The following is a 26,794-nucleotide window of genomic DNA, read 5'->3' as shown; positions in this document are numbered from 1 at the left end:
TTGCATTCAGGAATCTGAAGTAGCAAAGGCCTCACGAGAAGCTATTAATATGAGTTTAAATTATTGATATTTGTCGAAAAACAAGGTCGCTAATTGTTTATTCTCCCAAAAGAAATAAGTCCTTTTTTGGCACTAATAATACTTCAGTGATTTAATCCCCATCGATAAACAGGGTGTAATCACTAAATCCTTTGAAATACCAAAAGCTTTTGGCAAATTCTCATGAATTAGATTAGCAATATTTTCGTTGAAAAAAGAATGTTTATATTTTGGACCTAATTTCCATAGTAAATCCAGTGTATTGCGAGATACGGAAAAGGGGGAAGGTTTCGCAGAAAAAAAAATGATGCACACGTATTGAATTTAAGGACCATAATATAATTCTGATGCAAATGGGGACCGTGTCTTGACAACTAATCCAACTGGACAGAACTCTGTTGACGGTGTAGAGTCCAATGCTGTTTTTCTAGACATGAATTCTCTGTACCCCTCGGCAATGTCTCACTACAGTTTACCGTGTGTCAATTACAAATGGCTTGAAAATTCTACTGCCATAGATTTCCCTGACATTCACACTGCCGAGGAAAACAGACCCCAAGGATATTTTTTTTGAAATTGACGGTCACGTACCAATGGAGCTCTACGAATCAGTAAAAGATTTTGTTTTTCCGTGTGTAAATAGACCGGTGACCAAGGACTCTTTGAGTCCATACAATTTGTCTTTGGTCGAGGATATGGGCATGCATTGGACCCCCTCCAAGCAGAAACTAATTGCAGATCTGGACCCGAAACAGAATATCGTTTTTCAACATGTACTATTGCGGTGGATGGTGACCAATGGTTTCAGGATTAAAAAGATACACAGAGCCCTGCAATTTGATCAGACACCCTATTTAAAAGACACGTTTGCCAGTAAACGTTCACAGGCAAAAAGTAAAGTTGAAATAGAAATCTATAAACTTATTTTAAATTCAGCCTTTGGGAAAATTTCTGAAAGCGTGCAAATCAGATCACGTTGTGACGTTGTAACCTTCCCCCGAGAATGCGCTAGAATTTTTGCCGACCCCCAACCTCAAAATATTCACTGTCATAGACTCGAATATGCTTGTTCTACACAGAAAAAGAGAAATGTCGTTCTTAATAAAATATCGCGGGGGGGGGGGGAGTTCAGTACTGGAAATTTCCAAGAAACTCATGTTGTCATTCTTTTACAATGTTTTTAAGGTACAATGGCCAAGGAAGGGGGAAGTTCAAGTGTACTATGGAGACACGGATTCACTACTATCAGAAACTAAAACAGAGAATTTATTGGAAGATTTGGAAAACGGTGCACACATCAGCTCTTAAATGGATTTTATGAATTAGAATAAGAGCATTTATCCCGAGTTGGTGAAACGTCAGGCCCCCAATCTATTGTTAATGTTAACATCTGAGACGAGGAGCGATTTAATAGCCAATGGCGTCTTCCCAGGTCCGAAAGTATACTGTATGGAAACACACAATAAGGATATAAAACAAGCGTGCAAAGGGGTGCCTAAACACTTTTTTAAAAATAATTTCGACATGAGTGTCTATAGAAACTGTGTGGAAAGTAGTTTAGTGCCAAGAGCAAAAGTAATGGCAATTCGTTCTCTACAATTTAAAAACTATACTGTTAGAGTGGAAAAAAATGCCATTTCTTGCATATCCAACAAGGTCTATGTACGTGAGGATGGTGTGAAGGTACTCCCCCATGGTTACTACCGTATTTCAGATCGAGTTGAATTTATGGAGTACAGAAAACAACTCTGTCTGGATAAATTAACTTAAATTCAAAAATACCACTACTTCCCGGTGGGTGTGTGGGTGGACAACAATTTGCATATAATATACATTCCATTTTTTTAATATCATCGTCATCATCATCATCATTATCATTATCATTACCATCGTCATCATCATTTAACTTTTGCTATTGTATACAGTTTTTTTTCTGGCCCTGCAGCGGGTCCACCGTGCTTTCCGGTCTGGCCTCCGGGGAGTGGGGGTCCAATCCAGTCTGGCCAGCCCCCGGGGTTCTGGTAGGTGGGGGGTCTGATACCGACCCGGCCTCCGGCCCCGGGAGTGGAGGATTCTCATCTTTTAAGTGTTATAAATATTTTCTATTCTATTCTCTGTGCTGTTGCTGATATTAAGTGTATAGCTTATTTAACATACTTATTGTTGTTGTTGTTGTTGTAAAAGGGTTGCTAATAAAAGAAAAATATTATTCTTAAATTTTTGTTCTGTTCTCTTGCTATTGTCTTTATTGAGTTTTGTACAAAAAGTGTTGCTAATAAAAGAAAAATATGAGTCTTATATTCCTTTTTGTTTTTGTTGTTGCTATTGAATATCGTACTAGGTAGACTACTAAAGTCTAGGAAAAAATTATTATTTATTCATTAGACAAGTATGGTTTACAGTTAGTTGTAGTCCAACTGCATCAACAGCTGTATATATCAGTTTAAAACACCATTCAGATCGTTTCTCTGTGGTCCGTCAATGTCAGGGAAAACGACACTTTTAGCTAAAATAATTAAAAATTATAATAAAATATGTTTGGAAAAACTAAAAAAATTACTTTTGCTATAGTATTTGGCAAGAGTCCTATGATTAAATAAAAGCTATTGCTACTGCTGCATCTATGCCAATACAATTTATACGAGGACTTGATGTGTTCAATAGTATTGAGCCAAACTCATGGTTGATTATTGATGATTTAGCTGAATATATTGAACAATGGTCACAGGAAATGCTACAACTGTTTACTGTTCGCTCACATCATGAACAAATTTCCATAAACCTAGTTCTACACAATTTGTTTCATCAGAGCAAGTGTATGGGGACTTTTGCTTTGAACTGTACCGACTATATTATCTACCGAGGTGTTCGTGATTCAAGTTCTTCAGTTACTCTCAATAAACAAATATATCCCGGTGCTCCCAAATTTCTACTTTCAGCGTACAGTCAGGCATCAGGTAAGCCCTACGGCTACATTCTGATGGATCTTAATCAGAATACACCCGAGGATTTGCGTGTAGTCACAGATATTTTCGACAATGAAATTACAGTGTATCTTCCGGTGAGCAGTAGGAAAGGCAATTAGTTGCCATCATGACACTGAAAAAACTACACGAAAATAAATACTTATTTTCCGTTCTAAGCACTTCGAACCCACCAACTAGGAAGGCCATATTAAAAAATGGTCTTGACTAAGAATTTATTAATCTAACATCTGCACTTTGTTTAAATTTAACCGAGGGCAATGTACAGTTGCCAGAAGGTCTTAGACAACAGACAAAGCAACATCTTTCCACTGTACGTGCCTTGGCTTGCAAAAACAAAGGAAAAGATTTTAAAAGAAAACGTCTCCTTCAAGCGGGCGGTAGCTTTAACTATACTTTTACTGCCAATAATCGCAGGACTTGTAAACAGTTTTCTCTTTGGCTAAACCCTACAAATTGACTCCAATAGAACTTATCCTTTCACCAGTCGAACACTTTGTGGACAATCTAAGAAAATTCATTAATGATGAAACTATTGCCGATGATAAAAAGCTAGTTTTACTTCACGATGCACTTCGTCGCTTGGACAAACATAAACCCTATCGTGAGAGACCCGTCAATGTAAGTATCATTGATCCCCCCCCTAAAAGAAAACATCTCCTCAAGATTCTGCAGCAACAACAACACAATCAACGGAGAAGGAATTGAATTCAATAGTGACAACTATTGAAAACCTACTGCCACACTCATATCGGGAACAAAGTAAAATACTATTAACGTATCTCATGTTGGAAAGTCATGGTCGTCAAGTTCATGTTGATAGGACGGGGAAACGGATTATTATTCAGGTAAAAAGTTATAATCTACTTGCTTTAATTTATGATAAGGTTACAAATCGTAAAGGAGTTTTATCATTTGACAGTAATCCCAAAAGTCTTATTGGCAATAAGGAAATTCTAAAGAAATTAAAGGAATATGGCAGAGATGTCAGTCCTCTAACAGCAACACCAACAACAGCAACAGCAACACCATTTAAAAAAGAAGAAGAAGAAGGATATTTTATATCAATCTTGGAAAATACTAGCACTCCTAGCAGTAGCAGCGGCAATGATTTGATAACACCGATGGTATTTGCTAGACACAAGCGAAGAGGTATTGTTATCAATTCACCGTCACAAGCACCACTCTCCTATGTGCAAAGGGATATTGGGCATTACACTACATGTTTGCGTTCAAAATCGATGAAGTCTTAATACATGTTTATGAAAATATTGGTGAAGTGGGAAGTCTAAGCTCCCCCGCAACACTTTCTAAAGTCGCCGTTGTCAGTGCTGGTGCCAACACTATAAAAAAGTGCAAAAGAGTATCTAGAAAATGAATCGAGTTACACTCTACATCGAAATAATAGATTCTTGGCAAACAATATCGACAAACTAAAGCCTTTTTCCCACTGCATATAATGCAAGCAGATCTTTTAACTCTAGATGAGATTCAAAGACGCCAAAATAAACCCTACAAATATATTCTAGTGGCACTCAGTGTCTTTAGTTACTATGTATATGTTATTCCATTGCGATCAAAGAGAGGTGTTTAAGTTGCTCGGGCTTTAGAAGGTATTCTTGAAACAAAATTGCTATAGAAACATTCAAAGTGATTGGGGTAGCGCATTTGTTAATCCACATGTGGAAAAGGTTCTATTGAAAATAGTACAAGGCTCTGTTATGGTCATAGTCCGATAAAGGCTGCACTGGCTTAGCGATTGATAAGAATGATTCGTCCATTAATTTCGCAATATTGAACACTGAAAAATACTGCTGCTTTTATTCATGATTCAGACAAAATCTTGCAAATATATAACCATCGACCCCATCGATCTCTGTCCAACGTTAGCCCTCAGGAAGTTCATCGCAGTAAAAATACATTTGACACTTTTCTTAAACAATATTCCAGTGAAAAAAAATGCGAAGAAAAAATTCCATGTTAGCGATAATGTTTGAATTAGTAGAACCGCTAATATTTTTGAAAAGGGGAATTATTTATGGTCCTCTGAACTTTTTGAAGGGTCAAAAATCCTAGAGACCGAACCCATAACATATCGTCTGCGAGACACCAAAGATTATGAGGTTCTCAGCGGTTTTTATGATTATGAACTAAAAAAAATTAGAAACAATAGTGAAATTTATCAAATTGAAAAGATATTAAAGAATCGTACTCAAAGGGACAAGAGACAGTTGCTTGTTCGTTGGCTAGAATACAACTCTGATTTTGATTCTTCGCTAGCAGTTGAAGCCAAAAGTAATATAAATTGGGTTTTATGTAAAATTTTTGCTCAGTATATCTTATCTAATCTGCAGTAATTAGAATAATACAAATGATTTTTGGACAAGACTCTCTCCCGTCATTAAAGTTAATGGTATACAAAAAATTGCTCATTGTAATTATATTCTCAAAGATACATATGATATACTGAGAAAAGGTTGCATATATGATATAAAAATTCGACCTTATGATTGGTCACCACCCGTTAGCGGTCTACATAAAATTCAAAAGATCAATTGTTTGGATCATCCATATGCTGAATTACCATACGAGGAACTCAGTTGTATGAATGATTTGTGTCCTACTATCAATAAAAGAATTTCCGCCCGTAAGAAAGGAGCCTTTCATTTCAAGTATTCAAAGGAAGAGGACATGATCTACATTAATTCACCCATTGCCAATGAAAAAGTTATTCTCAATGATAATCTAAAAGATGTTCTTGGCTTTAAACTTAATATAATCAATGGTAAAAGTGTCGGAAACACTAATGTTATTTTTTCTGACTACCCACCTGCCTTCTCGTCGGACACTTGTATATTTCTTTTAGTTTTATTCGTTGAAGCATGCAACGCTGATACTAGCAATGTTCCTCTCCTATGAGTTCTTGAACGAAAAACCAATCAAGATCACAATCATCAGTACAACATAAAGCATCTTCACTATATCCCCGTAAACATTTCCTATTTGAAACTCTGTCATTTAACACTAAGAACTGGATTAGGTGATCCTCTAGCAATATGAATAGGTTTGGCTGTGATTACATTTCATTTTAGACCAATCGTTGTCGGTGTCCAAAAACAAGATGTCTAATCGAAAGGTGGTATTTGTGTTGATATTGACTGCTATGTTGCTACTCTTGGCCCAAGACAACTGGGTAATGGAATGGACTATTATAAAGGTCGTTCATCAATGTCTGGCTATGGTTTTGGCAGTTGGTTTGCTAAGCTGTTTTGCTCTACACTACCCCTGGCTAAGAAATATATTGTGCCGGCTGCAACAGATTTTGCATTCTCTGGACTATTCGATTGGGGTTCTGGCAAATATTTAAAAAAAAAGTGCTTCGGACAATCTTAGGTACAGTGTGCGAAACCTTGGCTAGCAATTGAAATCTCGACAAAATGGAAAAAGTTTAAAAAGGTTGAGAAACAGTGCATCATTAATCAGTCTCTACTCAGGTCAGAAACGAAAGACATCACTCCTGTCAATGAAAAGAAGGAAGAAAACAACTACAATAAGCAGTAGAAGAAGAAGAAGCCCAAGGAAGAGAAGTGTTAGATTGAAACTGGGTTTCTTTTATTATACTGAACAAGGGCATATCCACCACATAAGTATACCGATCCTTAAATACCTTCATTTTTAAATATGCTCAATGCAGAAAATGTTCATGTGAGAGTAAAACATGATTGTTAGGAACAGTGTTATCCACAACGACCAATGTCCGGTAATACGTATTTTAAAATTTATTTAGATGAAGACTGTTTTATGGACATGTTCTTGACATTTATAGATTTACGTGCGATAGTCAAGATATCCGACAACAAAATGCCAATTCATGCTGATGGAATATTCCATGAAAATTGTATATTACATAATTTGTTTCGACAAATCAGTGTCTACATAAATGGAACACTGGTGAGCACTAGCAACAATCTCTAAAATTATACGAGCAATATACAGTTCATGTTGATGACTTCATAGTCATACAAGGAATTGAGAGGCTCCTCCAATGGATATGAATATATTACAGATACTGATAGTACAGATGCACTTAAAAATGATACAACTAGTGAATTACATCTAGTTGGAAAAATATATCATGAAATATTTAATATACCCCAATGGCTACCACCAAATATTAAAGTGGATATAAAATTGACACTTGCTCCATCCAATTTCATTTTACGAAAGGAAGTTCCTGCCAATCCTGATGTAACTCTCTCTCTCTCACCACAGCAATACTTTCTGTTGCGTTGGAAGTGGAGAAACTGAGAGCCAGTGGGAAATCAATATTAAATTACTTGTTCCTCATACAATCACCAATCAACGTCATATTGCCACAGGCTCGCGTACCTTCACCGACTCATCCCTTATCAATGGCAAAACTCCATCAAAATTAGCATTGGCATTTGTGAAAAGCGCTAGCGCAACAGGATTGTCGACTGGCTGTACACATAAATTCGAGAGGTTGGGGCATTCCTCTCTTTTGTCCGAATTATATATAATTACAATATACAGGCCATGTTTTGATAAATCGTAGTGTACACTCAGTGAGTTTACAATACAATTCTTTCATCCTGATTCCCAATTATTGGAACATGGTGTAACCGAAGAAATGTTCGCTAAAACACATGGTATCATTTTACTAGACTTGTCTGGCACTCAAGATATGATTATAGTACGAACATTTGCCGAGCCGTTACCTGAGAGTATTGCACTAATCTCGTTAAATCAATTTGAAACCTATTGGGAAATCACTCCCGAAGGCAGTGTTCTACTAGACCTTGCACCATGAACACTAGTCAAATAGTCAGTGTATTCAATATGAGCCTTTGAATGTCCAGACACGGACCTTATTGTATACCATCGGACTTCCTTGGAAAAAGTCAAAGTGAAAAGAATTCCATTATCATTGTTAATAGCAGTCCGTCGAGTGTGAAGACCGGTCACTGGCTGTGCATCTTTCAAACAATGAAGACTATTGAATTTTTTGATCCTCTCGGCCTACCCTATACATTCTATACTCCAAACATCGACAAATGTATTGAAGGCAGGTGGGAAACTATTCTTCACAATCAGATGAGAGTGTAGGATCTGACGTACTAAAATTTGTGATTTCTATGCTCTGATATATTTTGTCTTCAAATGTCCCGGTCGTAATTATTAAACGTTTCTCAATATTTATGTTGAGAATCCACTTATAGACGACTTTATGGTGGAAAATATCCTCTCAGACCTGTATAATATTGATTTTAGTGCCCTACGAGTAAAGTGTTTTAAAAATGTGTGTAAATTTTTTTATTAAAAAAAAAATGTATAGACACAACAACAATTTCTTTATTCTTCACATTAGATTTCTTCTTCTTATTCTTCTGTGTATAGTTAACTGTCGAGAACAACTAATGCTGGTAGATCATTTGAATGTCCTCTATATTGATCTTGATTGGCTGCAAAGTCAGGGTCACATTTTCTACATTATAATGTAACTTCACTCTTTTTATTGTCAATGATACTATTTGCATGCATATTGTGAAATTCACGTGTTTCAATTTGTCTATTTTAATCTATATCACATACATTGTTTTCAAGTTGTGAATCACATTCTGTAACAGCCAAATAAAAATCACTAGGTTTATAATGATAATGGGCTGTGTCTTTGCAACGATGATGTAGAAACCAAATTATCTTGTTACCCCAACAGTTGAATAGTAGATCTGATTCATCCTCCCAAAATAATTTGAAACCACGACGATATCAATCTCGTAGAAATAAACTAAAATCTGGTTTAGGGTTCTTTCCAATCATACCAGGATAAGTATTATCCCACTGATCACATTTTTCATAGTGACAATTGGAGCATAGTTGCCCTCTAGGGTGAGAGTCACAAATCTCTTCAAGACATGAATTACAGCCTTTAATTTGTACTGCATATCCTCTATGTAACTTACATGGATTGCATAATTTGCACTTTTCATTACACTCATCATGTAATGATTGACTCATAATTTTAAATTTCCATAATTGTACAACTCTCACATGATGACCAACTGCCAAGAATATGCATATATAGTGGACATGCATAGAACATTTTTTTGGTTTCCTGTGTCAACTCTCTAAGAGCTAAAATGAAACTGATCTACGTTCGATAAATTCAGAAGGGGAGAGAGAAAAGAGAGGGGAGTAACTTTGTGATATTACTTAACCTGTATTGAAGAGAGAGTCATCTAGATAGAAAACTGTGGCAATATGTTCAAAAGTATATCCACGATATTATTTTCCTTTGTTTCAATTAATATATTAATAAATTGAGTAACTGCATTTGAGTCACATCGTAAAAGCTGCATTCAACAGTCCAACGGTGGAGAATCATTCCCCATTATATTGTCAAGTGTTCTTTGAGAAAATATTTTCCGTTGAAGAGATAACTTGAGAAAATCATCATCTAGAATCAAAGGTTTTTCCATAATCACAAGATTTGATATAATTCTCTCTTTCTTAAATTCATTCATTTTTCAATCCTAACACTCTCACTGCTGACTCTAGACTAACCACGATTCGTTCTACTTCAAGAATATTTGATAACCTACTGAAAAAAAATAACAAAAATAAAGAGAACATCTTCGATTTCGAAACAATTTTATTGTGTGTGAGCATAATTACAACAATAATATATTAGAAATACAATTACTGATATAACTTATTGTCCTCAATATGCTTCACTACTGCATTTAAAACACTTTGAAGTCTATGTATATGTACTATATCAACTTTCGCAGCGAAGCATAATTTTTCCTCCAATTTAGATTTACTCAAAGATAACAGGTATCTTGCATATGCTTTATCCCATTCAAGACAAAGTCGAGATCCTCTTGTGATTTCTACTGCAATGTTTGGTACTCTTGTATCATTGCTGCTGCTACCAGCTCCACTGTCAACTTCTAATAGTGTAAACATACCACTCATTATTGCACATATATATATTGACAACTAAATAAAGGAGTATAGTCAAACTGTTCTCTCTCCTTGAATTCTATTCTCACGCTAATATTAACTATACTGAAAATCCTTCCTTATTTTACTTGTGGTTACTATGAGCGGTTGCTAGGACCTCTTGGGCCTTTTACCCAAATCCAATGATAAAATTCCTGGAAATAAGGGTCTGATGTCATTCCCGGTAGTATTGTAGCTCTCTGATTGGTCTAGAAATAGGCGTGTGGTCTTGCATAAATTATGTATAGTTCAAATGTTAAGGGCGCCCTGTACTCTCAATACAAATAGCTCCCTTCTACATTTGTGAGTAATATTCGTGGAAGTAAATGTTTATCCAAGTTCTTACATGTTTTCCTTTCGATTAAAAGTTAATTCCCAATATTAAAAATAATTTATTATAAAAAAAAATTTATTACTGATGTTACTATTTCTGTAAAAACGTTTGCCTTGCATTTACTAATACGTTTTGTTTTCAGTATGCGTTTGAACATTAATACTGAAAAATAAAATTCGGCCTTCCCAGTGTTTCAGATTCGTGTTTGAGTTTGTAAAGACACTTTTAAATTCGAATTTCCAATCGGAACCCTCAGGGCTACGCTTAGCCTAAAAATGCTGATGGCGAAATAATTGCCTTAATAATTTACTTGCTCTACGTTATGGTACTTTCTTTAACGATACTTTTTTATACTAAAAATTTAATTAAATCTCCTTTGTGACTTTATTTCAGATATTTAATCAAGCTCCAGAAAGTGAACGTATGGCAAAGCAGTACTTACTGACAGGATATTTAGAATGGTTGATGTCCTTCGAATTAATGGATCAAGTAGAAATAATAACTCCTTCCATACCATGTGAAAGGGGATGCCAGCTGTCGTTCACATTAAAAAAAGACTTGAAAGAGATTCAGAAGAAGCTTGAATCCTATGGAATTATCCTGAATTGTGTTGTAAGTGATTTTTTTCTACTTGTGTCTGTTGGAGACAAAACTTATAGTTCTGTTTCTAAGTTATAGTCTTAGTCTTTGTTTGGAGTTGGGAATAATTTTTTTCCTACAAGTTTTGCTGTTACATTCTGTTTTTAACGACTTAATATACAGGGACACGGCGAAGTTTTGAAATTTGTTCCTGCGCCATTTTGTAGATGTTTTAAAGGATATTTGTTGTAAATATTTTTGTTAATCCTTAATCTTCTGAAACATATCCAATATGTAAAAAATTTTCTATTAATTTTAGGACACTGATGGTCCTCCCTTTCGGGATCTAAAAAGATTTTGCTGCCCAATCAACCAATCCCTCCCCTTTGCAAAAATAAATCTGTGTAAACTTTCCTGCTATGAGGGCTGAGGGATATTTATCTCATTAATATTAAAGCTAGAAATTGTCAGAATTGACACTAATAGACGATTTTTTGTTTAATTTAGCAATTGGATTTGTTAGTTTTGATTTGTTTATATGTGTTAGGAATGTTTAGGTTCGAGTCTCTTAGCCTGGTCTATGTAACCAAGACGCTTAACTAGAGTAAAAACCTCCTGGTGAAAATTCTTATTTATATTTTTATCTTACATTTACTCGCTTCGTTGACCTGAAGATAAGGCTAACAGCCCAATGTATTAACAAAATAAACAATGTAACAGTTGTTACATTGTTAACAACTTTTAACATAACAGTTGTCTCAAATTTAATAAATAAAAAAGGAATTCTTGAATAACAAAAGGTTGAAATGACCAATATAATGTTTTACAAAGGTCTTATTTCGTTGTTGAAGCAAACTAAGCTACAAAGGTTGACTAATGGTGAATGATGGTTTCTGGAATCCTGTGTAGCTATTAAAAAAGGAAGTTATTTCAACTGAAAATAAGGAGCAGCATTAAAACTTAAAGCCAACAGAAATTGTCCCGTATATGATGGGGTTCGTCCCTTCCTATTTTAATTAAATGAAATGCTTCTATTTTAATTAAACGTCCTTTCTGTCGTATAAATCGTTCTTAAAGAACTGGGACAAAAAGTCAAACTGTAGCGTAATGAGCATGGTACTTAGGAGGGGGCATTCTCCCTCATACATGGAATAATTTCTGTTTGTTTTAAGTTTTGGCGTTGTTAGTCACTTGGAAGAGCACTAGAACTTTTAATTTCCGTTAGAATGAGCCCTCTCCTGATATACTTGAACCGTTGGTTCGATATAATCACTCATGGGGGAAACTGAAACAAATAATCCGGGATCTTTCTTCATGAAAAAACTACAAAATTAAACATTTTTGAAGATTAGAGCTTGAAGCCCTTACAGTAGGGTTCTCTGACACACTGCATCTGATGTTGTGATTCTGCTTAAGATTCCTTGACTTTTAGGGGTGTTTCTCTCCTTTTTTGAAACTCAGGCAAACTTTCTCAGACTCGTAGCTTTTTATGGGTAAAATTAAAACTTAATGAATCTTATATATTTGAAGTCAGCATAAAACGTAATTTTTTATTTACTTTATGACGTCAAAAGTCCCTTTTTTAAAGTTTCTGTTATTATTTGAGCCGATTCACTCCTTAATTACAGTTCATTACCATCACATTTACACCACAAGTTGTGTTACCAAGGAGAAAGAATGTGAACGTCAAAAATGGAGGAAAGTGTAATGAGAAAAAATAAAAAAATACACCAATATAGTGTGTAATAAATACTTTAAAACGTATAAATAGTACAAAGTAGATAGAAATGGACAACCTGGATGCACTTACACTCTTTTGCTATAGTTTAATTGTAAGACAAGAATCAGTAATATTAGTATTTTTAACTTCATAACCTCAGTCGCTGTCGCTATTGGGATATTGCTGACATGTCATATTGGCAACCAGCATACACACAGTGCCTTTTGATCCAGTTATAAAGCAACACTTAGTTTCAAAGCATAATATACTTTTTAGTTTATATTCATAATATACTTAATATTCATAACATGGTTTTAAAGCAATATTTATTAATAGTTGATAACATACTGAATATAATATATATTACGTTTATAAGTGAGCAATATAAACAATAAGTAGCACAACAGGGAAATTTCTTATACAAGACAGTTATTTTTATACAATCCACTGTCTTGTATAAAAAATTTACCTGTTGTGCTACTTATTGCTTATGATGGAAAGGCAGTGTGGTCTTCGTCGCTATTTAAGTGAGCAATAGTTGTGTATTTATTTATGTATGTAGTTTTTCTCGTAAGCGGCTTCATACTTTTTCAGGAAAATTGATATCTCGGGGAATTATCAGGTAAAAAATGACCTAGATAGGTCAGAAGTCTGAGAAAATTCGTTAAAAGCCTTTTTTTGTGAATGACGTCATGTACTAAGTTAATACATTATGTAAGCATTTCTTATGACATTATATAAGCTTTTTCTTATATGATGTATTCCTTAGAACCAACATCTTAACTATCAAACGTGATAAGATATGAAAATCGACAACCTGGACCATTAATTGTGACAGCACCAATACGGGCGGCTAAAGCAAAGGCCATTGCTAACACGCGACACCGATCATGTGAGCGAGTCCAAAATGAAAATGAAAAGCAAATACACACGCGGTTAGAAAAACAGGGCCGGCGTATCAGAAATGAAAATTAAGAGCAAAGACGCATGTGGTTAGAAGACATGTGACACCGAGCATGTGGGCAAATCAAAAATGAAAATCAAAGAAACATGCGGTTAGAAGACATGCACACCAAACATGCGAGTGAGTCAATGACAAGAAACCTGGACAGCGAGAATCAAAACGTGTCAAAATTAAAAATGATAGCGATGATGACGGGGTTTGGAATTTTGACATAGATAAGGTCATCAATGCCAGCCATACCTTTGTTAAAAAAATGACCCGTCGATATGTATTTCATAATGACGAAAGACAAGCCGAGGTAAAACGAACCAAACAAATTGAAAATGATAGCAATGACTATTAGGTTTAGGATTTTGGCATGGATAAGGTCAAACCTAGACTAGATAAATCATTGGAAGAAAAAGAAGTTTTGTCCCACCACCTGAACAATTAAAAGAAACAAAAGTTTTGCGATATGTCCTTAATAATGACAAAAGACAAGCCAAGGCAAAAGAAGAAGTTTTTGTCCCATCGCCTCTCCAATTAAAAGAAACCAAGGTTTGAGGATATGTCTTTCATAATGACAAAAGACAACCCAAGGCAAAAGAAGAAGTTTTTGTCCCATCACGTGAACAATTAAAAGAAACAAAGGTTCGGCGACACGTCTTTAATAATAACAAAAGACAAGCCAAGGCAAAACTTGAAGGTCCAATAAAAAAACGTAATTGTACAAAGGCACTACTTCTAATTTAAGGTCCATTTGGACGTCATGACATCGAGAAAAAGCTCAAACTCTCTGCTTTTAAAAGACAAGCTATAGTGAGAATCCATACATAGAACCCTACCACGTGCCGAGTGCCGGGACCCGGCGTCAAACCCGCCTGGCTCCCGTTACTATTATATATGTGATATGATGTGTAACATAGAACTTACTATAATACATAATGTTATAAAATGTATTAAAATAAAAAAATATTTAGTTGGCATTTGACAACGTAATGAAGGTAATCATTTCAGTCCATAAGAACTTATGCTCGATAAGCTATTATCTTATCGAATCACCACGTTTCTTTTTTTTTCTCAAACGGAGATAATTTCGGAGACCACACTGCCTTTCCATGACGATAAAATAAAAGTTCAAAATAGGGATAAAATCGTTTTTAATAGACAATGTATAGAAAAAAAGAAAAAAAAAAAATACCAGATATTTCGGTCACATACAGTGACCGTCATCAGTAGTAAAACAACAGTAGACCGTCATCAGTAGTTTACTACTGATGACGGTCACTGTACATGTGACCGAAATAACTGGTATTTTTTGTGAATTTTCTATACACTGTCTATTAGAAAGGATTTTATCCCTATTTTGAACTTTTATTTTCTCAAACGGTTTTTGAGACCAGGGATTTATATTTGAGGCTTTATATCAGGCCTCAGCTTTTAGTTTCTTTAGGAGTTTGATTCCTCCATAAAGCTGTTCGTAGTCATACATTTTGATTTCCTTAAATTTAAAATAACAGATTGCTTTTCTGGATTCTTTTTTAGGCTTATCATCGACAACTAGAAAAACATCCAACAATATCGTTGAAAGAAACAGTGAATAACTGTAAATAAGTGGAACAGAAAAGGGTTGTAGAAAAAGCTGTTTTTGAGCAATAGAAAGAAGAATATGAGAGGATTAGAGAAGAAACTAAAATCTGAATTGTAAGGATGTGAATTGATCAAAATACGAAAGTAGAAGCCGGATTAATAATAGTAAAGTATTCTTTTTGGACGGTAAGAAATCAAGGGGAAACAGTCATTCGGGACTAGTGACAAAAAAAGCGGCCAGGAGAGACTGAGTCAATATTTTGAGGGCTTGCTAAACCGAGTAAGGTGAGAGGAAGCGAAATTGAAAATAATGTAGAAATAATCGGTACTTTAGAAGTCAAGAAAGATTCGTATGCCAAGGTAAATTAGAGAACGATTTAAAAGAATTAAAGCTACTAGTCCTGAGAGTCTGGTAGATGAGATTTTTTTTCAGTTTTTTTTCAGTTTTTTTCAGGTGTTTTTTTTTTTCATGTTTTTTTTTTCAGGTGGCTGTGAGATTATGGATACGATGTATAAAATTCTGAATTTAATTTTTGATGAAATTGAGAATACTGGGGGACTATAGAAGAACCTGAATTAAACCCTTTATAAGGAAGGTGATAAGAGTGAATGAGTGATTTGAGAGACATGGGGTTGATTTTATTAGATAGATCATTGTTTACCACAATGCTACTTTTGAAACAGTTTGTGGTAACGAACTATAAGTAAGGAGTGACGAGGCTCAATAGTAACCTAAACTCTAAAAAACAGAGTTACAATATCAATAGACATATCAAAAGAATTGGACTATTATGCTGATTCCAAAATATATAATATTCATTAAGTTTAGTACTGTCAAAGGCTAGTAGCCTGTAAAGGCTACTAAGAGAAAATCTCCTTAAAATAAGGAGTATCTTAATGAATATTATACCATTAAATTCAGCATATAAGAGAACCCTACATTAGATGTTTCAAGATCCTACCTGCAAAAAATGTGGATTTTTTTTTGCAAGAACAAACCCTTGTTTTTTTTATTATTATTTAATCAGACTAAGAGACAGTGTAGATTCATGTTTAAGAGTAGAGATACTATGTAAAGATAATAGCTTGAAATTTTTTTTTCGGACATATTCTAAATCCTGGATTTGTTCCTGAAGCTTTGGAAAGGGAGAGGAAGTGCTGACGCATTTTCACACTTAGATAAATGATTAAGACTTAATCATTAAGTAATGCCTGAAGTTTCACTTTATCTCTCGGTTTTATAGATTATGAACAGAGGTTTGAAACACCATATACAAAATCAGAAAGGCCGTATTCCATTCATCAAGCAATCTTGACATTGTCATTGCTACTTCCACTTGTAACAACTGATCAACATGTAAAACTATCCAAGGATAATGTAATGGTCCAAAGTTATTGTTTTTTCCTGTATCCAACCCGAGAACTTCATCGTCCAAGAAAATGGTTGCAGCAGTGTAAGCAATTAATGCATTATTACAGAAAGTCACTGCAAGCAAAATTAAACGACAGTCCCATTTACTTTAGGCGTGTATTACGCAGCTACAATCCCCTGTCATTTCAAATGAATATGGCAGCTGGTTTGGTTTGGAATTATGAGACTGGGGTTGTGTTTTATATCCGTTCACATAAAGTATACCTATAAGGCTTTTGTTCCCGAAGAGCACAGATTATGGGGGGTGGGGTTGTACTGCAAAATTTGACCTAAATTTTGCACAAGATTTTCAGTATCTTATGTATAAGTTTTTATAATAATACTGATTAATAATATACTGATATAATATATACACTGATATGATATATGCATATATATATATATAATATTAACTGATTTCTTCATGTTTAGAGGGTGCAGAGTGCAAGAGTAGTTTTGGATATTAATCTAAAACCATTAAGTTGAAATAAATTGGGAAATGTTGATAAAGAACCTAGCATTCAGCATAAAATGATAGGGAAAAAAGAAGAGAAAATCAATCAAAAAAGGAAAAGGAAAATCAATCAACATAGGAAAAGGAAAATCAAAATGAGTCAGATTCTATTCACTGCTTATTTTTTATGTAGCAGAAAAAAACTAGCACTCAAGAATTAAACAAAACAATGTTATATATGTTATATATTTGTGAGAGCTAATTTTCTCTTGTTTTGATCTAGTCTTGATCTAGAGCTTGTGGTGTAAAGAACTCTTTTTTGGATAAAATCGTGTTTTACATTGTGAGTAATTTCCCAGTGGACACTTATTTGAAGACTTTTTATAATCGGCTTATCTATGGTTTGGTTATTTTGACCACTATGATTTCCCCTAGGAACAATTATTTTAGCTCTGTGTTGCCGATTGGAAGTTGCCAATAGAAGATTTTACTACGCAAATCTTATAAGCAAATTTCAACCTTTTCTTAAGGTGCGTCGACAGTACCGCGTTGTTTTCGGGATGTCGACGGAAATGGAGGACACGTTATTCTTGAATGCTGTGTTGAACTTCGTGAGCCGTAGTATGGAAAGAGGAGAAAAACTGGAGGGAATAGTTGATACAGGCGTCGGCTTTTTCACACCAGAAGAAATTCTGAAAGCCAAAGAATCGCTCCATCAACTATTGCAGTTTACAAGCACGCTGTAAAATTTACGCAAAAGATGAAGATAATTTACGGTTATTTGCAGATGGATTCAGCAAGCTCACGCCAAGAAGACCAAATTGCCGACCTTTGTTAGTGATTCTCCCTGCTAAGTCCCAGATACTAGTGAAGCTACTGCAGCAACCGTTGCTGTGAATGAATTGTCTCGACTTATCAATAACCATTTTGCTATTAATCCCAAAAAACCACTCGACTGATCAGGCACTTCCAATCAGCTTAGTAATCCTTTATATGCAATGATCCTGAAAAAGCTTACAGAGTCCCGTCATAACCCGAGTACGAGAAAGAGATTAATATATTCGGTGTTTGTGGACAGTAGTGATATATCTGAATTACGGATAGTCAAATTGGACTGGAAACTAGTGGTTCGTTCAAAAAACACAGCTGAAACCATTGTTGAGTCAATCAAGACCAAGCAACCGCAGATTTCTGTTGCCATAGAGATCCCTAGCTGTATTGGTGTAGTGAAACGAGTCCCCTCTGACGTATCAGCGGATAAGCTAACTGCACTGATTCCCAGAGCTGCGAAGTCTGAACAGCTTGGCAGTTCCCGTTCGTTCAAAGAATTTTTCAGCTGTCGATCGGATTTGGATAAATTTCTCAAGGACTCTGTTAAGATCTATTACGAAACACTGCCCACTGAAGAATTCTTTTTCTTACCCCGTCATTGCTACTCATGCCACAACCAAGGTCACTTAGTTGCCGAGTGCTCCAATAGCCCTGTCTGCTCCAGATGTGGCGCGTCTGACCACATCTCCGAAAAGAACGATGCAGAAAAGTGTACTTGTGCTATGTTTTGCGTTTCCTGCAAGAAAGTGGGTCATACCTGCTATAGCGTAAAGTGTCCGAAAAACCAGCAAAAGGCAACTCATTAACATGATGAATAATGAAATTTTTAACATTTCACTACTTTCTTGGAATATAAACGGAAAATTTTCCTAGCGGTCTCTTGTGGTTGACCAGTTTGTGAATAAATATAATGTGATATGCCTGCAAGAACATTTCATCACAGGAGCTGGCCTAAACCTACTAAATCTCTGGCTGTCCTACTCTGTGTTCTCTGTGGTTCATCTCCGCGGGGCCGTCCGTCTGGCGGTATTGCCACGTTGGTTAGCAATCGTCTCGCGTGCGAAGTATACGAGAACAGTGGCAATTTTCTTGCAACTAGACTAGATAACCTGCTAGTTATAAATGTGAACCTTCCAACTGATTACCGTGATAACAAATCTGATAGTGCTTTTACTATAAGTGCTGCCAAACTAGCCCGCTGCCTTAAAAAAGCCGAACGCGAGTCCCTTGAGTTCATAGTAGTGGGTGACTTTAACTGTAATTTAGAAGTTGATATTAGTGCCCAAAATAGTCGTTGTTGCATTCTAATGGGGATACTTGAGAACCGCTTTACTATTCACTGGAAGAACCAGGGCTTTTAGTATATCCACCAATCTGGTTCTACGTCCAATCTAGACCATATTGTTAGCTCTAGTTCTTTGCCAGTACGCGAGGTTCTTGTCCTTCCAAATAAGTTCTCTTTAGATCACTTCCCATCTCAGTGTATTATCAGTAGCCCTTCCCCGTTGTTCACTGCGAACTATTAGTCAGTACTCAATTAGAGGTTGCATAAGGTTCCAGTTTTGCGTACAATTCATAAAGACAAGTTCTACGAATTCTATGATCTTGTTCTGTCAAAAATTCACGTACCGTTTGACCTACTTATGGAATTCTCTCATCGTAATGAAAGAGATGTGCGGCTACGTCTTAATATTTATTACGCCGAACTGACCAATGCTCTTCTGTTTGCCGAATCTCAGGGAGGGCCCAAGTCTCGTGCCAGACAAAATCTCAAGAAAAGGGCTGGTCTTCTAACCCTTTGTCACAATTAGCATGCGATCGAGCTACTTTCTGGTAAGGGATATGGAAAGAATGTGGTAGACCACATTCAGGAGTAGTCAAGGAGATTAGAGTTGCATCTAAGTGTAGGTTTGGGAAGGAACTTGCTCGTCACCATGTGCGGTTGAAATCTGAGCTTTCTGAAAAAGTAATTAGAAATCCTAATCTGTTATGGAAAATGTTTGATAAGAAAGAGTCAGCGGGTCCCGAGTCAGATATCCCATCTTTAACATGGATAAACCTTGATGGATACCTTGATGAGTTTTCAGCCCCAAAACAGGATCTTAACATTTCTGTTCAAGAAAAGCTTTCATCCCTCCTCTCATCAATTCCAGATAAAGATTTCCTAGTTACCCAATCACACGTTGCCTCCGCGATCCGACGGTTAAAAAAGAAGAAGATGGCTGCCATTGACCGTGTATCCGCCCTTCACCATAGCCATTGCAGTCCAACTTTCATGGGACACCTAACTCTTCTCTTTCAGATGATCTTTACTACTGGACTCGTACCATCGGCATTCAATACTGGGTCGCTTAGGCCAGTCCCGGAGAAAGGAAAAAGTACTTCGGAATTTGCTTCGTTCAGACCGATCTCAGTAGCACCAACGCTTTGCAAGATCTTCGAACTTTTGGTCATTGATGAAATCCAGCAAAAATCCTGAACTCCCCCTTCCCAGTTTAGGTTCCAGAGGGGGTTTGTTTGCGGCCACGCCATTTCTGCTTTGGTTTCAGTCTTGATTGACGCTGATGAATCAAAGAGTCCATTGTTATAGGTCTACATGACGTCTGCCGTGCCTACGACTCACTTTTCCATGACCAACTCATCACATGGGAAAGAGAGGTGTACAGAAGGACATCCTAATACCCATTAAAGACATTTAAGACCACTTACAGACTGAACTTCTACTTCCTGGCCATGGTCGAGCCCTCACTGAATATACACCAGACGTGATGCTGTCCTACCGATGGAATCCTGTAGTCCCAGTAAAAAAAGGGTGCTCGACAAGGATCAGTCACATCTCCTTGTGCCTTTAATAATTGTATTATTGAACCACAGTCTACTATCGAGACAACATGCATAGCTCGTGGCATAGACGTTACAATGATAGCTTACGCCGATGACATTCTGAACCCCAGCCACACAGTCGCAGGTACAGAGACCACCTTCTCCACACTACAATCAAATTAAAGTCGCATTGGCCTTGAATTTAAGCCGCAGAAGTCGGATATTCTTCTGTTCAACTGGCGCCAAGAAGATGTCTCGCCTTTGAGGCTGGGAAAACTGTATGTAGCCCCTATCTCGAAAATTATTTACCTTGGTTTACCAATTAGAATAGATCTAAAAACTACCCGCTCCCTTCATATTGATCATTTCCGTAAACGCCTGGCTTTTACTTACAGTAGAGTAGTCTCATCTAAAATCTGGTTCAACCGTTTAATTCTGGATCGACTTTATAACGCAGTATCCCTTCCCCATTTCCAGTATCTAAGCCCGTTTTGGAGAATTTTTCCCGAGCCAGAGAAAAGAAGCTCAGATCCGCGTCTTTTAAGTATGCGAAGTTCTTGTGGAGGCTCCTTCCGTGGACAAGAAATTCGCACCTTGTTAAAAATTTAAAATTACGGACCCGACGGTAGCTATAATTGAACAAATTAGACGGTACAACGAGAAAGTTTCTTCCCACCCTTAGTACCGTTTGCTAAGGCAGTAAATTGCTGTCCATTTGATTTTGTTTGCACATCTCTTATCATATTTAGTCTTCTTACCTTCTCTTGTCATATTTAGACTAGTTGATTGAGTCCGTTGATTTTGAATTGAAGTTATCAAGTATTTTGCTGTAGGTTAGGTTAGGTTAGTTGAATTGAAGATATCAATCATGTTGCTTATGTTTCTTCAGTACTTGGGAGTTTCAAAAGTAAAATTTCTTACGTACCTGCAGTGCAGTGTATAATTGAGTTTTTGTTTCTGGTCTTTGTAATTTGTTCAATTATGTGTAATGTGTTCAAAATTGTTTTTTGTGTGTGCATTTTCTTTTTTCGTAATACTCCGTCTTTTGTAGCCTACCTTTTTTTGGCGGGTAATAAATAAATATATTTTTTTTTACATTCATTCGATTCATAAGTAAACAAAAGAATCAGGAACATTTTGACTTACAGTTGATGCCAATCCAGATAATTTTTTGATTACTTTTATTAATTCATCTTATAACCCTCTTTAAATATTTTATAGTGTGCTGAGCATCTTCCATCTGTAATGCGAATCACTCCTGTCCCACTCTACAACAAATATGAAGAAGTTTTTCGATTTGTAAAAATCCTCAAAAAAGTTCTTAAAGCTTAGATTTATTGTTCATTTATTCTTTTGGATTTCTTAGAGTTTTTTTTTTGTTGCTTGATTAAGATTCTGTTCAGTCCTGCTATGATACATATATTAAAAAAAAATTCAGAAATTATGTTTAGTCGTTACTTTTTCAGGTTCACTTAGGACTAACGTTCAAGGGATATGACTTGTTTCAGCGAGACTAATTAAAAAAAAACATTTTTTCCACAAAATAAGTTTTTTAAACAAAAGTAATGAACTTCATTAAACCAAAATGAACAAAAATAGAATAAAATAATCTACCAAGCGTAAAACTACCACAAATCAGCGTCAATAAATAAATAAAACCAAAAACGAACAGAAATTACAATAAATAACCTAGTCAAACTCTTAACCACTAAAAATCAACATGAGTAGGACTCAAAACCCGTATACCTTCTCAATACCAGAACATAATTTGCACTTTACTGAAAAAAAATACAAATGAATGTGCATTGTCAGTTGAACACACATATGCTGATATTTACTCTTTAAAATCCACCAGCCTGAAGTAATAGCCCATCGCCCATCGCCCTGGCAATCGCCCTGTGTTCAGTAGAAAACACCCTTCACCGATCGCCCAATCTTTCAAATTGATTACAGTGTTGCCAAATTTCGTCTCCTATAACCTAAAGAACTATTAACAATACTTTGACACAATTACTTCAGAAAAGAGGAGATTATAAGGGGTCAGATACTATATTTGGGACAAAAACATATCTGCTTGACTAGTAGCTCATTTTAAAGCCCCATTTTCTCTGATTCATAATATAAAAGTCTTACCGCGTTTAAATGCTTGAATTCAATTTAGTTCCCAAATTTAGTTTTTCAAAGAAATTCAAAATCCTTGTCTCTCAAAAAAGCGGATAAAGGCCTTGCTGTGGCTTATTGTGCCCTATAGAGTGTTTTTATAAAATGCAATATTTTCTCTATTGCTAAAGCTCATTGTGACTTTCTCATTTAACCAGGGTGATTTTCTTATCACCCTGGTCTTAAAATTCCATCTTTAAGGTTAAAGAATGAGAAAACGGTTCCTATTCCTTTCAAAACATGAAGTGTTATCATCAGACAGATGACACATTTTAAGTATATCACTTATAAAATTCTTAATGATACTTTATAAAACTTACAAACGCTTCAGGTGCTTTGATAAATGCTTTATATCGCTTATAAGACTCTTACTGATGCTTCATACCCCTTAAACACGCTTTTGGTGCTTTTATAAATGCTTTGTATCGCTTATAAAACTCTTACTGATGCTTTATAACACTTACAAACGCTTAAGGTGCTTTTATAAATGCTCTGTATCACTTATAGGACCCTTCCTCATGCTTTATAGCACGTATAAATGCTTTTGGTACTTTTATAAATACTTTGAATCGTTTACAAAACTCTTCCTGATGCTTTATAATGCTTATAAACGCTTTTGGTGCTTTTGTAAATGCTTTGTATTGCTTACAAAAGCATTTATAAAAGCACTAACAGCGTTTTCAAGTGTTATAAAGCATCAATAAGAGGTTTATAAGTGATACAAAGCATTTATAAAAGCACCATAACCGTTTGTGAGTGTTATAAAGCATCAATAAGAGTTTGTGATACAAAGCAATTATAAAGGCACCAAAAGCGTATTTAAGTAGTATGAAACGATACAAACCCTACGATACCCCAGTAAGAGCTTTATAAACGATACAAAGCATTTATTAAAGCACATGAAGCGTTTGTGGGTGTTATAAAGTGTCATTAAGAATTATATAAGTAAAACAAAGTGTTTATAAAAGCATCAAAACCAATTGTAAGTGTTATAAAGCATCAATAAGAGGTTTAAAAACAATACAAAGCATTTATTAATGCACCAATACTGATTGTATGTGTTATAAAGCATCAGTAAGAATTTTGTAAGCGAAAAAAGCATTTATAAAAGCACCAAAACTGTCTGTAAGTGTTATAAAGCATCAATAAGAGGTTTATAAACGATACAAAGCATTTATAAAAGCACCAAAACTATTTGTAAGTGTTATAAGGCATCAGTAAGTGTTTTATAAGTGATAGAAATCATTTATAAAAGCACCAAAAGCGTATTTAAGTAGTATGAAGCACCAGTAAGAGTTTTATAAACGATACAAAGCATTTATAAAAGCACATGAAGCGTTTCTAAGTGTTATAAAGTGTCCGCAAGAATTATATAAGTAAAACAAAACTTTATAAAAGCACCAAAACTAATTGTAAGTGTTATAAAGCATCAATAAGAGGTTTATAAGCGATACAAAGCATTTATAAATGCACCAATCCTGTTTGTATGTGTTATAAAGCATCAGTAAGAGTTTTATAAGCGAAACAAAGCATTTATAAAAGCACCAAAACCCTTTGTAAGTGCTATAAAGCATCAGCAAGAGTTTTATAACCGATACAAAGCATTTATAAAAGCAGATGCAGCGTTTGTAAGTGTTATAAAGTGTCATTAAGAATTATATAAGTAAAAAAAACGTTTATAAAAGCACCAAAACCAATTGTAGGCGTTGTAAAGCATCAATAAGAGGTTTATAAGCGATACAAAGCATTTATAAATGCACCAACACTGTGTGTATGTGTTATACAGCATCAGTAAGAGTTTTATAAGAGAAACAGAGCATTTATAAAAGCAGCAAAACCGTCTGTAAGTGTTATAAAGCATCAGTAAGAGTTTTATAAGTGATACAAAGCATTTATAAAAGCACCAAAAGTGTATTTGAGTAGTATAAAGCACCAGTAAGAGTTTTATAAACGATTCAAAGCATTTACAAAAGCACCTGAAGCGTTTGTAAGTATTATAAGGTGTCATTAAGAATTATATAAGTAAAACAAAGCGTTTATAAAAGCACCAAAACCAATTGTAAGTGCTATAAAGCATCAATAAGAGGTTTATGAGCGATACAAAGCATTTATAAATGCACCAACACTGTGTGTATGTGTTATACAGCATCAGTAAGAGTTTTTTAAGAGAAACAGAGCATTTATAAAAGCAGCAAAACCGTCTGTAAGTGTTATAAGGCATCAGTAAGTGTTTTATAGGTGATACAAAGAATTTCTAAAAGCCCCAAAGGCATTTTTAAGTGGTATGAAGCACCAGTAAGAGTTTTATAAACGATACAAAGCATTTATAAAAGCACATGAAGCGTTTCTAAGTGTTATAAAGTGTCCTCAAGAATTATATAAGTAAAATAAAGCATTTATAAAAGCACCAAAACTAATTGTAAGTGTTATAAAGCATCAATAAGAGGTTTATAAACGATACAAAGCATTTATAAATGCACCAACACTGTTTGTATGTGTTATAAAGCATCAGTAAGAGTTTTATAAGCGAAACAAAGCATTTATAAAAGCACCAAAACCGTCTGTAAGTGTTATAAAGCATCAGTAAGAGTTTTATAACCGATACAAAGCATTTATAAAAGCAGATGAAGCGTTTGTAAGTGTTATAAAGTGTCATTAAGAATTATATAAGTAAAAAAAGCGTTTATAAAAGCACCAAAACCAATTATAAGCGTTATAAAGCATCAATAAGAGGTTTATAAGCGATACAAAGCATTTATAAATGCACCAACACTGTGTGTATGTGTTATACAGCATCAGTAAGAGTTTTATAAGAGAAACAGAGGATTTATAAAAGCAGCAAAACCGTTGCCTTATATTCGAAAAAAGGAGAAAACAACCCCTAAAAATCATAGAACTTTAATGAAAATTATCCAATCAGATTCAGCGTGTCCGAGAACCCTACTATAGAAGTTTCAAGCTCCTATCTGCGAAAATGTGGATTTTTGTATTTTTGCCAGAAGGAAGATGAGGGATGTGTGTTTGTAAGTGTTATAAAGCATCAGTAAGAGTTTTATAAGTGATACAAAGCATTTATAAAAGCACCAAAAGTGTATTTAAGTAGTATAAAGCACCAGTAAGAGTTTTATAAACGATACAAAGCATTTATAAAAGCACATGAAGCGTTTGTAAGTGTTATAAGGTGTCATTAAGAATTATATAAGTAAAACAAAGCGTTTATAAAAGCACCAAAACCAATTGTAAGTGCTATAAAGCATCAATGAGAGCTTTATAAGCGATACAAAGCATTTATAAATACACCAACACTGTTTTTAAGTGTTATAAAGCATCAAAAAGAGTTTTATAAGCGAAACAAAGCATTTATAAAAGCACCAAAACCATTTGTAAGTGTTATAACGCATCAGTAAGAGTTTTAAATGGCTGGGGCACGAGTAAATGACAGGAGTATGCATGACTCTCTTATTGGACACATACTTGTCAGGTTAGTTTTTGGAAAGGCATGCCTGCCTAGAGTCTTGTCTTAGGCATGTTGATCAAGAATTCAAAAAGAGGCAAACAAGGCACACCCATCTATGGTCTTAAGAAGGTTGACCAAGAATTTAAAATTGACATAGGACCGTAAATTTGCTTGAAATAACAGGCAAACAATCGTTTAAAGCTATCTTTATCTTTCAAATAGTACCTATAGTTGCTTAGGCTGAATCTCTTTCAATAAGAGGTTATAAGCGATACAAAGCATTTATAAATGCACCAAAACTGTTTGTATGTGTTATAAAGCATCAGTAAGAGTTTTATAAGCGAAACAAAGCATTTATAAAAGCACCAAAACTGTCTGTAAGTGTTATAAAGCATCAATAAGAGGTTTATAAACGATACAAAGCATTTATAAAAGCACCAAAA

At 35.1% G+C, this 26,794-nt stretch overlaps 1 protein-coding gene across 4 annotated transcripts in view; it reads left to right on the top strand.

Annotated features, from left to right (window-relative positions):
- The window catches only part of LOC148942920 (kynureninase-like), an 88,203-nt gene extending 66,028 nt beyond the window's left edge, over positions 1–22,175 (top strand). For 3 of the 4 annotated variants that reach the window (XM_089102187.1, XM_089102184.1, XM_089102185.1), the window contains 2 exons: positions 10,777–10,995; positions 21,956–22,175. In XM_089102187.1, coding sequence (XP_088958313.1) covers positions 10,777–10,995; positions 21,956–22,066 — 330 coding nt within the window. In that variant the 3' untranslated portion in view covers positions 22,067–22,175. Of the gene's footprint in view, positions 1–10,776; positions 10,996–16,459; positions 16,671–21,955 lie in introns of those variants that run through there. The other variant, XM_089102186.1, reaches the window with a different exon arrangement.
- Positions 22,176–26,794: the final 4,619 nt, after the last annotated feature.

The sequence above is a fragment of the Artemia sp. Qi Xiang Cuo genome, chromosome 16 (genome assembly GCF_049724085.1).
Source record: "Artemia sp. Qi Xiang Cuo chromosome 16, ASM4972408v1, whole genome shotgun sequence".
In the NCBI taxonomy this organism is placed as follows: Eukaryota; Metazoa; Arthropoda; class Branchiopoda; order Anostraca; family Artemiidae; genus Artemia; species Artemia sp. Qi Xiang Cuo.
This window is presented reverse-complemented; position numbering and strand designations above follow the sequence as displayed.